Raw genomic sequence first — 12,726 nt, 5'->3', positions numbered from 1 at the left:
GCGAACGATCTTCCGAACCGACGGCAAAGAAAACCTCCAGTAGAATTCGACGTCGGAGCCCACATCGGCACTTAGTGGACTGGTGGGTTCTTTGGTGAACTTAGTGTCAGGATGTTCTAAAAGAAACACACAGACACACACAAAATATCAATTTAACCAAGGAAACAAACAGCAAAGCTAAGAAAACTTGTTGTTGCGTTTTCCGTCATCCGTTAGGCCTACAGATCACAAGCACTTCTTGAAAATTAATAGTTTCTACAGTTTATATAAATGGGAACAGAAAATCCTGCCACCCCACCCTCATAACGTTTCCCCTGCAACAACTCCAATTGTTTTATCACTGATCAGTTTTTAGATTTAAGTTAGCAGACATCGCGAATAAGAATTATTAACAGATTGAATAGTTATTTTATAACGGTTTGGTTTGGCCATCAACATGACATTGCCCAAACCCTTCACGGGAGGGTGCGTGCTCTCAGCCCCGACCTTCCGGACCAAACTTTCTATTATAACTTCAAATGTCATATTCCTTTCATTTTTACAGTATATGATATCATGATTAAGTTATGAACGCACATGGAGAATGGGCTTTCGTTTTCAACGCTTTATTCAATATTTAAAACGGACAGGTCTAGATAACATCAGAGTCCACTATATTAATGGCTCCTCATCGTCGAGAATATTCACGCCGCCCAAAGAAAAACAATGCTGCCCAGATCCCTGTGATACGTGCGGCTCTTCAACAAGAACTAACCAATGCCTAACAAAAAACTGTGTATACAAAATCAAATGCTCGCACTGCGACGCGGTTTATATCGGCGAAACAAGTAGAACTATCGGATCCAGAATAAAAGACATATCAGAATGGTGAAACAGACGGTTTATTCACATTTGATCAACCATAACAAACCATCTATGCAAGATATCTCTTGGGGAATCCTCCACAGGAACATCCACGACATCCGCACGCGTAAAATCATTGAAGCGCTTGCAATGCCATAGCGGGATTTGAACCCATGTCCCCCTGATCACTAGTCGGGTGTGATGACCACTATACTATCAGGACAACCATGCTGGCAATGTGGCTGATTGATCACTAAATGTGTGTCATTTACGTGGGACTCCCTAAGGGGTGTTGGTAAAGTCTTGCCTGTCACTCCCCTGGTAAGTGGTGTCTTTGTGCATAGAGCCTTCTGCGCGTCTTTTCTTAGGATCGAGAGGGTAGTTGAAATGCGTAGATTTCTCTGGTGGACACAGGAGAATCATTAACTTAGCCTGCAATGGCGTCGAAAGTCATGTAAGGCGAATGGCGTTTTAGTGGATCCTTAAACAAAATATATCCTTATGGAGCTCAATAATGGAAAGTCAGTTGGATAAACTAGGCAGGCGGTGAAAACCAACACCTGGAATCACAAAAACGACGAGTAATGGACTTTGACAACAATCTATCGCCCGTCGAGCCGAAATCAAAGTGAGCTGTATTTCTAAAATAATATTTTACCAAGTGTGCTGTTATGTAGAACACTGAAACCAAATGGAAAATTCTATGGTAACTTATGGGTTCAACAAAGACCTGAAAAAACCTTACGTGGATCTGTGATCAACTCTGCACAGTCTTCAGGTAAAAAAAATAATTGGAAATGTGACAGCAAAGAATTATTTGAAAGAAAGCTTGTCGTGTATTTTGTGCTTCATTATTCAAGGAAAAGGTTCTTCATGGAAACGGCTTGATCCTGATTTTTAGTTTGTTGCAATATTGCGCATGTTTTACACGATTGAGTTTCTTCTCTTCACGCACGTAATGAGAAATAGAAGGGGTTAATTTTTGCCTCTAATAGCAAATATGTTGTTTGTTTCAAAAAATTGTTCGCTGGAAAATGTGGCCTTTATGAATTCATCATGTTTTATGATATGCGAGCTTAACTGGATAGTTTTTATGGCAATAGTAAAGCATTTTCTTGACAAAATGAGGTTAGTGTCTTTCTGGTGTGTTAACTGAATTAAATCGTGAGTTTGTATTTGCCGTCTGCCGCGTAACCTTGATTTCTACTCTCAAAATTACCTCCAGAACCTACTTTTTGCGTAGAATAAGCTTTTAGAATGATGTTCATGTTTTGCATAAAGCAAGCAAAGCTGTCAGATGCTCAGAGGGCACGCTTAAACTTGTGGTGAAAAGAAGGGAACTTGAAAATTATCAACATGTCAGCCCAGAAGCCAATGTTTTCGCTTCTCTTTTATTTGTTATTCTCGGAGACTGGAATGCTGTAGTTCAACACCACACAATTCAGTGCCTTCTGATTTTCTGTAACACATACCACAGGCAACCCAGTGTATGCTTCACGGAAGCATCTCGTTCATTTAATTGCTACTCGGAGTTTCATGCTTCACACGAGGCAATCATCAGGCAACTGACAACAATGACGGTAACACTCAATATATTTGAAGTGCGGGTTATAGACGAAGATGTGAAGTGATCTTCGCACTTAACTGGACAATTTGAGCAATTGTCTCTTTTCAAGTCCTTTCACAGGAATTACAGAGGTCATGGGTTCAAATCCCTTTGGAACCACGTGATTTTTTCAGGTGACTTGGGAGACAATTGCTCAAATTCTCCAGTTAAGTGCGAAGATCACTTCATTCCTTTGATTGTATATAGTAGCGAAGTTAGTTTCAAGTTTAAAACTCTCTCTTGTACTCTTAAGATTAATGTAAAATCCTTCTAAAAACTTACGGCCTGCAATGACAGCGAGGATACAGCAGGTCAAAGCAAGTTTGGCCTCTCGGCAGTAATTCATTTCAGTCCCAGTCTGATTTTTAAAACGTCTCTCTGTACAGGAAGGAAAAAAAAAAGGTTTTCTGCCCCTCTTAACTTCCAAAAATGGCTGGATAAGGTTGCCTTTCATTAGTAGTATACCGTTAACCCGGTATCTCATTCATTCCAATTTCTTAGGGTGCGTTCGATTGATTGGATTCCGGAATAGAAATAAATGGGATACAAGTTAGAAAGCCTTCGTTTTTGCGGAGATTCACATTAAAACTGTAAAACACCTGCTAAAATGCTATTTTAAACATATCTTTATTATCCATGTTGCTTAAAACTGCCAAACATACCGCTTTAACTCATCACTCCACGTATTCATTCTTATTCCGGAATAGGGTCAATCGAACGCACCCTCAATCGATATCGATCGTAGACCAAACTTTGATCAGTTTTTCTGTCTTACAAAGCCGATAACAAAAGCGGGTTTTCAAGAAAACAGATTGTGAGGCAACAAAATATGCGAACAAGTGAAGAAAATTATTGTGCCGGAAGAATTTGCAGTGGTGATTGGGTCATTAAATTATCATGTATTGTACTAGAATACACGAAGTACTTCAGTTTACGGGGCTGCTGTACTTTGGTGTGGAATCTGGTTAGGGGAAGTCAAGACTTGCAATCTATGACACTTATGATTTAACGGCTGGTCGTATCATATGGTCTTACTGTTAAGTCTTAAAAGACAGTGGTTATAGGCTACTGATAGTATGAGGAAATGACGAGGAAATGTTCCCAAGCTTAATTTAGGCGGGTCGTTTGTTCGAGCTTTAACTTGACTCATTTTCTCAATTTCTCATATTTCGGATTTGAAGTTAAAAGACTTCTCATATAAAGGAATCACTCAGAAATCATGCTAATACCCCGCTAATACTGTGAAATGTTGCTCGGGAATCAGGGAGAATTTTTTCTCCCATAAGTTTATAACTAAGGGTGTTTTCGCTCAGGTCATTATGTATTCCTTGTTGTACCTTGACCTTTACTCGCTTCCATGCTTCAACGAAAGACAAGAAAATGCTCTATTTATTTTTTGTGGATTCTATCTCGTAGTGATTCCGTTGTTTCAAGGATAGACGTTTCATTTTCAGTGGCCCGTTCTTGTTGAGCTACTTAAAGAATAACTTGAATATGCGTGATATGAGTAAAGGAGAAATAATATGGTCTACGTTTACTTTTACACTGATGATTTTGACGCATTTATTTTCACCGCCTTTTCATGGTGCCCGATTGTGTGATTACAATTCTTAAATTACTGTTTGGTCTTCGAGAGTTTGTCTTTTGTTGGTTCCATTACGTTGCTAAGAGAAAGATTTACGTAACATTGCGTTTGCGTGAAATAGCAAACGGCAAGCTTCTGCTTAGTCACAATAGCGTGAAAATTCTCTTATTCTAAACGTTTCTCTCTGTTTTTACATGTTGTATGATACCTGTACATAACAGGCGAAAATAAGTTGAAAGCAAAGAAGTTGTTTCTTTGATTTTTGGCTAAACGCAAACTCAGCCTTCCTCTCTCCACAAAAAAACTGACAGTTGTGAACAAACGGAGATGTGCTTTGCTGAAAGCATCCCCTGCCTATCCTCTTAACGCTATAATCAGTACATTCGTGAAGAAACGTATGATTGAAAACCGAACTAACAAAAAATGGCTACTGTAAACTTCCAAAACATCATGTGCTGACCAAGCGATTTAAATGGCAAGTTTTTAATTTCGTGCAGTACTTCACTTAAAGAAGCTTGTCAACTTGAATTGCGACACGTATACCAGTGTAGAATACGGACTTCTACGGAAAAGAGCTGCTGTACATACGAATCAGCTTTACTACTTTAAAACGCAAACACTTACCTCGTATTTTGTTCGCGGCTTTCAAAATAGATTAGATCTCCAAGAAATGGACAAAATGTACTTTCAACACGTGAGGTCTTTGTGGTGATCACGAGTCGATGGGCTAAAGTAGAGCTTGCCTGACGCACGAAACTCTTGAAATAAGTGACAGTTCAAAAGACTCTCGAATGGAGTAACGTCAATGAGTTAGTAACTATTGATTGATGTATCAGGATCAAGATCTTAATTGAAACACAACACTCATTTATCTTTGCGCTTTGCTTGTCAAGAAACGTCGTTGGTCAGAGGAACGTGCCAGCGAGGCCGTGGTCTGGCCTTCATCACTTAATAACGCTTTAGGAAAGCTAAGCTAAGAATGGCGATCCATTTTAGAGCCCCGTGACCATTTTGAGCGTCGAACTCTGATTTTGTTTTTGTTCACCGAACAACCTTGCATTTTTCCCTTAACTAACTTATCCCACTTCAGGTGATAAACGAATAATTAATTCGAATCCCCAAAGGAATTTTTAGTTTCTTTTTTCAGCTAATGTGTTTTAATGAGAGCTTAATACTCACACACGACTGATTTCATGTTTGCGTGGCCAACGGGAATAAAAGTAATGCATGTCAGGATATTATTAGATACCATCAGGAGATCAATCTACCTGTGTAGTTAAATCATCCCTAGCACTATTTAGATCGGCAGCCAATTTGCTGTCTGAGGATATTTGTGATCTTACCATCGAAAAAATGACTCGACTTCTTCAAGAACTTTCCAAATTGCAAAACTACAGTTGATGAATCTCTAGGGTTATTGCCTGATCTTAAGCCGGGGCGGTTCCCGCGACCCCTATTAGGGATTTTATTCAGAAGTACTCATTTCTTGAGCTGCAGATTTCACGTTAGTTTCTTAGCCTTTCGAAGCCGAGACACCAAGAAAGATGGTTACGTCCTCTCAATACAACTATATTTCCTATGTTTCTAAAGGAAACAAACCTCCATAGTTTTAGTCTTAAGCCGGGCGGTTCCCCTATTAGGAGTTAGGGATTTTGTTCAGAAGTACTCATTTCTTGAGCTGCAAATTTCACGTTAGTTTCTTAGCCTTTCGAAGCAGAGACACCAAGAAAGATGGTTACGTCCTCTCAATACGATGTTTCTAAAGGAAACAAACCTCCATAGTGTTAATCTTAAGCCGGGCGGTTCCCCTATTAGGGATTAGGGATTTTGTTCAGAGGTACTCATTTCTTGAGCTGCAGATTTCACGTTAGGGGATACTTTTTTCCTTCTGTTTCTTAGCCTTTCGAAGCGGAGACACTAGGAAAGATGGTTACGTCTTCTCAATACGACGACATTTCGTATGTTTCTAAAGGAAATAAACCTCCATAATGTTATAAAAATCATTTAATGTTTTAGAAACCTTACAGAGTCCTTACAATGATTGTCGTATGTTTAACACTATTTTAAAACACAAAACTTGTAAAAGATCAAATTGCACACGGTATATGTGCTATGATGTACCACGTGAAACGGTTATGTATTTACTTAAAATCGTTCTCCTTTCGCATTTTTCAAAAACTTTGTCAATCAGAGGGATTCCGACGTGGATTGTGAAGCTCAGAGAAGCGAAGAAATCATGCAACTTGCACGGAATTAGTTCCTGAGCTTTGCCAAAGGTACATGTAATTGATTGTTTGGGCAGTATGCGCCTGGTACCTAAGTCACAAACCACTCTATCGACTGTTTACATTCTTCTTAGCACTACCACAAATTGATGAGAATTCACATAAATGTTATGTACAATTATAAAAATACAGATAAAGCCAGACTAACCGAATGTACATTTTCCTAATTTAATGTAAATCGAAATTCACGCATATATTTTGTTGACAACTTGTTCTTTATGTAGTACCTTACCAGATACAATACGCGGAAGTTACTGCTTTAACAGCATTGTAAAGGAAAACCTTGTATTTCACAGAGCAGACATTACAACAAGCTCCTGGACAGAAGTGTTATACCTCTCTGTTATTCAATTTAGTAAAAAAGGTTTAAACTCATTAAATTGAACCAAAATCTGCTCCTACTTATTCCTTCGATTGTCTCGATTTTCTTTATCTACTCAAATACATATTTTGAAGATATCAAAAGGTCCTTTTTTTTGGATGTACCATTGCTTGCTGTTGCCATTGCCAAAGAAAAGTTTTGGATTTCCTGGTATTTAACCCGAAATGGTGTAAAGGGATCGATACAATGTCAACGGGAGATCTGAATGGGTGTTTACGATTCCCTGCTGTAGTCGAGGCATTTCGAATCCCATGCAGATCCCCCACGAACAGTACATTTGACTTGTGAATTGAATGTGTGATAAAGTAGAGAAATAAGAAGTTGGTATCCAAGATAAATATAGATATACTAATTGAGTTAACATTTGAACTGTAGAAGAATTTATAGTACTATGCGAAGGACCTAACTACTGCGTTTTTGTAGCCTGCTTTCTTGTATCTAGCTAGAGTTATTACTTAATTTTCCAATCTTGATCCAAACAACTCTGCCCTAGATATTTAGTGGAGCAGGAAGTCACCATTATCCCATTGTGCACCCTTTCCATCCCAGGGACCAGTTGTTCAAACGATAGATAGCGCTATCCGCCGGATAAATCACTATCCGGTGGATAAGTCAGGGAAACCAATTGCGCAATCCAATGGATAGTGATTTATCCGGTGGATAGTGTTATCCACCTTTTGAACAACTGGGGCCAGGACTGCTCGTTTCTATGAAGTTCCGATGAGCCGCAAATTTTTGAAACACCAGTCTTTTCTTTTTATTCAAGGTTGAAATGGAAAAGGTGTGGCAAGGTTTGGTGCTTTGAAAATTCATCGTTTTGTTTGTACAGATCAGAAATGTGGCAAGTCGAGAATTAAGTATTTTTAAATGGTTTTGTTCATGTTCTGTATATGGTATATAATAGTTTATCTGACTTGATGAGTTCAAAAAAGTTCTAGGTGATCTCCGTTTACGATTGAAAAGCCACATATTCTTCAGCGGATGCGTTATAATATTTCTAGGTAACTGCCCCACTCCCGTGTTTCAGTTGAAAGATGATAAAGAAAATAAATAAATCTTACCTTTTAGGTGATGAAATGGAAAATGTTGAGGTAATAGAAATGTGTTGGGTGGCTTGAACCCCTTGCGGGGCAAACGACTCAAAGGGAATTGGGTTCTTTTTATATGGACCAGTGAAGCATTGGATTCCAAACTAAAATGGCTGTCAACTAACTCCTACTTTTTATACATTTCTTTCTCACTGTGACTAATCAATTTGCTTTTTGATTTAACGAAATAAAAATTTGATGCCGCACTACATACAAAGGCCATAATTTTCATAAAGCTTAATCATTGACTGTTTAACAATTAGACCCGTAGCCCGTGACCCGTGGCCCTTGAGGGCGAAGGGTCTAATAATTTTAGTATCACCCAACTTGTCGGACAGAAAAGGCAATAATAAAGTTAGCAAGTGCAAGTTGAAGAAATATTTATTTGGGAATAAAACGAAAGAAAGCGTCACTCTTTTCGCTACTCGAGGACTATCGATCACTAATAGTTCTCTAGTAGCGTAGCCAATTAAAATGCAGGATTAGCATTAGTCCACTAGTTGAGTGATACTAACACCATACATACAAATGTAAGACATTTTTTTAACATTAGCACTACGAAGTAGTAATGGTACAAAACATTTCCAAGTGAACAAATTCCCTACTTATTTTAAACAAGCAGAAATACAGTTATTTAATTCGTAAATTCAGGGTATTCCTCCTATAAAAACTCCTCTTTGGGCGTTGGGGGAAGGATTGTTCTTCTGCAGCCTCAGGAAGCGATAAACTCTATCTTGATCACGTTTGTACTTCTTCGTAGAGCTTCCCGTTGTATTTTCTGAGGTTGATGCAATCCTAAAAATGCGATCAGATAACTTTAGTCTTCATTGGAATCACATGAATGTGTGCATGTTATTGACTTCTGTATGGTTGCCATGCTACAAATGAACCAATTCACTCTTGCTCCAATTAAACTAATATAGTGCCACACTTCCCAGCTCCCACAAGTTTTGGTGACTTTAAAAGGACTAACGATAGTTGTCTTGTGAATATTCATTGTTCATAAAGTACCTTTTTTTCCTTGTCAAGTTGATTTATGATGTTTTGCAACTGACGAAATGTGGGTCGGCTATCTGGATCTTCATCCCAACATGACAGCATCACATCGTATCTGGGATATAGATAAATTACGTCTGTTTTCAGTCTAGGCAAAAACGACTTTGATCATTTGGTGTTACAACGTTTAATGTACCTATAATATTGAGGGCTTTTCGTCGTTAAGGCCTCTCCTTGTAATGCGACTCAATGAATACGGCCGATAATTTCCGGACTGTTAAACTCTTTTTCTCATATTTGAGAGAGACACCTCTTCTCAGTCTCTGAATTCCCCATAATTGAAACTCGATACGTTTTGTTTACTTCCAACAATTATGTGACCTCTCTTTCAAGTTGCTCTTACTGGTACTGATTGGAAAATTAGTGTAGATGTTACAAGAAAGAAAACTAGTTTAACTCACACTCCATCAGAAACATGGCTTGGTTTTTCCATCCGGTAACCAGATGCCAATCTATGTATCAGGTCTAAAACTTCCACGTTAGGATAAGGTACGCCTCCTACGAAAAGGAAAAGATCAAAACTTATCGACTTCACTTCGGGCATACTCGTAAGAAATCCGCGTGCTCCGAACTGGAGTCGAATTGAACTTTGACTTTCGATTACTAGTAGGGATGCTCTGCCGCTGAACTAAGGAAAACCCGCGATAGTGCACCTAACAAGTTCATAAAAAAGTTGGACCACAAACAAGAAATTTTTTGAGTTGTCATATCGAATGGCTGAAAAATCACTCGCATTTTAACTCAAATTTCTAATAGTTTTTACAAGTCGTGTCCATCTCCCGAGCGTCTCGATAAAATAAGTGTAATCTGGTCTTCATTTTGCAGCCTACAAGTTAGGACTTTTACAACCGAGATGCTTTTAGAATGAAAATTAAAGTTGGGCGTTTGCCCATTTCTGGCGCCATTTCTTTTAAAAATGTAGTTTGTCGCTTTCAAATTTCGCGCTTCAGTGCGTCACTTTTATGCTAATGCGATGATTAGTCATATGAATATTAATGATGTCCGGCCTTTCCGCGCCATGTGCAAGAGTTTTTTTTCTTCAAAATCTTCCTATTTTCTTGGGTAAATTGGCGAAGAAGCGTCTCTATACTCAGTTAAATCGTCGGTTGTCTGTGACCTTGTGAATTAATTTCACAAACTGCTGTGCATCAGTGCTTTCAAAGACTCTTTTGCACGGAAAGATATTTGTGACTTCTCTCTATCTCGGTCATTAACCAAACTTACTTCGGCTTTTGCCTCCTTCGAAAGGTCACAGAAATTCGTGGAGTTTTTTCAAATTAAAAACTTCTTTACAGTTCTACTTTAGAAATTAAGAACACTTTTAACAGTGTTAAAGGACATTTGAAGTAATATATCAAAAACGAGTGCGAGTGTTTCATCATAGGTTCCACAGACTGAGAAACTAAATGCGTAAATCTTGATATCCAATGAGGAATCAGATGAAAAGAATGTGTGGTTTGGATACGATATCCAAAACACGTGTGGTCTTCATTTAGGTTTTCGTTGGGTATCTGAAGTCACGAACGTGACGAATTTATCCATTTTTGATAGGCTTTTGATCTCATGAATTATTAATAAGTTTAAGAAAGTAGAATCAACTTACGTAGGTGCCGCATTCTTCTAGTAGGATTGAAATAAGTTTTTAAACTTTTACTGTAAGCCTGAGTGCTTAGGCATAATCAGAGAATCTGGACAAAGCTTTGACAACTTGCGCTCTGGTAATGTTGTTTAAGAGAAAAGCTACCACTGCAAATGTTAATAGGATTCAAAATTTTGATCCTCTTTGAACAGCTTCTTTAACATTACCGTACGAACGATGAGCTTAGAAATGAATGAACCATCTCATTGTTCGCTCTTCCAATGGTTGTCGAGGGGGACATGGGGAATGCGATACGTACGATGAAGGTTTCATTTTGTTTCTTTATTCTCTTGTGGAGAGCTAAGGCTATCGAGATGCATCCTTCAGTTGCGAACCTTGTTCTTAAACGTTTCCAACGTAGCACGTTAACCGCAGTTTTACTTTCCGTCGACCAGCGTCACCAGCGTTGTTTAGATAAAAAATGGTAACATAAATTGTTTCATTGTCGAATTCTATTCCAAGCATAGGTTTGTCCTTTCGTTGTTTTGTTGATGTGCTAAAGTTCATCACGTGAATTCCACGTGAAAGTCAAAGTGCCTTGCTTTTAAGTGTTCAGTATTTTCTTTGTAGATGAAATGCAGAGCACTACGCAACAACGTCTCATCCCGGATGAGGTTGTTATTGGCCACATGATACAATGAATATTGTGAATTATCTCAAGAGAATGATGCTGAGAATGCTGTTGTACTTCTCGAAAGTCCAGAATGATATAATAACACTGGCAGGAATGGCACGGACCACAAGTGGCTGAATAAAGCAAGACAGATGTTAAAAAGAATTTATATCAGTGGCGAGGCGATGGAAAAATATCTGGATAGCAGCAGGTATGCTTGTTGTCAGTTGTTTCTGTAGTAAGTTAGATTACTTTCAAATGTCAGTTCGTGGTCAGTGATTGATCAAAGCGATGGAAGCCTGAGCCTAAAAGGCTATTGAGTATGAAATACAATTAATTGATTTGAATTTACTTATGGATCACATTTCAATTCCATCGGCGCTGCCAGCCAATAACTGAAAGTACATAATGAGTATTATGAGTGTTTAAGCGCGTATTTTAGCTTAATGAGCAAGCTGGGTTGCATCAGGTAAAAGGTGGGCGAAGTATTTTAGCATACTGAGTTCAACAACACAACCTGAAAACTTCTTTAATTTGTGGTTGTGGCTATCTGTGCTTGCTTTTGTCTTGATCAGCTGGGTTTTGCGATATTTTCAACTTAACTGTTGAATTTTTGTTCCTCGATCAAATAACTTACGACATCGGCTCAATAATAGATAAAATACGCCTGGCGAGCGCCACTGTTAGATCTTTTTATTAACCGTGGCCTTGTTCAAATAATAATACGTTTCGAACTATGGTTCGATCTGCCTACTTACCCATGGTGGCTATCTCAAACAAGACAACCCCAAAGCTCCATCTAGAAATAAACCGCAAAAAAATCCCATCAAACACTTTTCATAAGCGCCTTCTTCCCTGTAATTATTGGTGCAGCACGGACAATGCTTAAGAAGAAGTAAGATATATACTTAATGACGTATCAGTTCCTTTTTTGGATCGGTTCGCTCCACATCTAGTCAGCTAATATTTGTTTCATTCTCATTTTCATTTTCCTTCCTTGCCTCACGAATCGACCCCTCCTTTTTTTCTCCTAGCTGCTCCTGCCCCATTCTAACCTCACTTTTAGTTGGGAAGTGCGCTTTCCTCACAAAAACGCCTGGTAGGCACGCTAGTGCGATGAAGACTACGAATTTGACTGTACTCGCACTCTCAAATAACGTTTAAAGAGTTTCTAAAACGCAGTCAATACAGCTGCCATTGATTGTAGGAATTTTGCCTTACGCACGTGGATAACTGTCGCCAAATTTATTCTTATAACGAGATTCATGCACAGTAATGAATTAAACTCCCAGTCTAAGTCCAAGTCTGCATTCTGCTTTTCTGCCCCTTTGAAAGAGTGAGCTTTTGCTAAAAGAAAGTTGAAACTCACACATCGCTTTTGGTGGTGTAGACTCCGTCAAGCAAAGCCTCAAGAGCTGTCCATTTCATGGGTATATGGCCCTAGAAGACAAACGTTTTTCCCTTCATGTAGCAATGATTTGAATATTAACATAATGCAGCACATATGAGTAACAGATAGATAATGCCATAAATTCTGTGGTTCTTTGTGCAGATACGCTATCCGTGAAAGCCTGCCGCATATAATTTGAACACTGGGGTCTTCGTACCTGCTCCCAGGCTGACCAAAGG

At 38.7% G+C, this 12,726-nt stretch overlaps 2 protein-coding genes and 1 long non-coding RNA gene across 9 annotated transcripts in view; 1 reads left to right on the top strand and 2 right to left on the bottom strand.

Annotated features, from left to right (window-relative positions):
- Window positions 1-29: 29 nt before the first annotated feature.
- LOC137983915 (uncharacterized) lies at window positions 30-4,916 on the bottom strand. The gene is made up of 3 exons (XR_011119055.1): window positions 4,659-4,916; window positions 2,732-2,827; window positions 30-116 (listed from the first exon to the last, which is right to left on the bottom strand). It is a non-coding gene; the product is annotated as an uncharacterized lncRNA (long non-coding RNA).
- Window positions 4,917-6,023: 1,107 nt separating this feature from the next.
- Window positions 6,024-12,726, bottom strand: part of LOC137983075 (uncharacterized) — a 40,752-nt gene continuing 34,049 nt past the window's right edge. For 6 of the 7 annotated variants that reach the window (XM_068830254.1, XM_068830255.1, XM_068830252.1 and 3 more), the window contains 5 exons: window positions 12,467-12,537; window positions 11,856-11,896; window positions 9,247-9,343; window positions 8,802-8,900; window positions 6,024-8,586 (listed from right to left, as the gene is read on the bottom strand). In XM_068830254.1, the coding sequence (XP_068686355.1) occupies window positions 8,502-8,586; window positions 8,802-8,900; window positions 9,247-9,343; window positions 11,856-11,896; window positions 12,467-12,537 (393 nt within the window). In that variant the 3' untranslated portion in view covers window positions 6,024-8,501. Of the gene's footprint in view, window positions 8,587-8,800; window positions 8,901-9,246; window positions 9,344-11,855; window positions 11,897-12,466; window positions 12,538-12,726 lie in introns of all 7 variants that reach the window. The other variant, XM_068830258.1, reaches the window with a different exon arrangement.
- The window catches only part of LOC137983076 (vesicular glutamate transporter 2-like), a 63,543-nt gene continuing 61,834 nt past the window's right edge, over window positions 11,018-12,726 (top strand). Inside the window, exon 1 of the mRNA XM_068830260.1 lies at window positions 11,018-11,308. The gene's annotated coding sequence lies outside the window, so the exon portion shown is untranslated. The remainder of the gene's footprint in view (window positions 11,309-12,726) is intronic.

This window comes from Montipora foliosa, chromosome 13 (assembly GCF_036669935.1).
Source record: "Montipora foliosa isolate CH-2021 chromosome 13, ASM3666993v2, whole genome shotgun sequence".
Classification (NCBI taxonomy): Eukaryota; Metazoa; Cnidaria; class Anthozoa; order Scleractinia; family Acroporidae; genus Montipora; species Montipora foliosa.
This window is presented reverse-complemented; position numbering and strand designations above follow the sequence as displayed.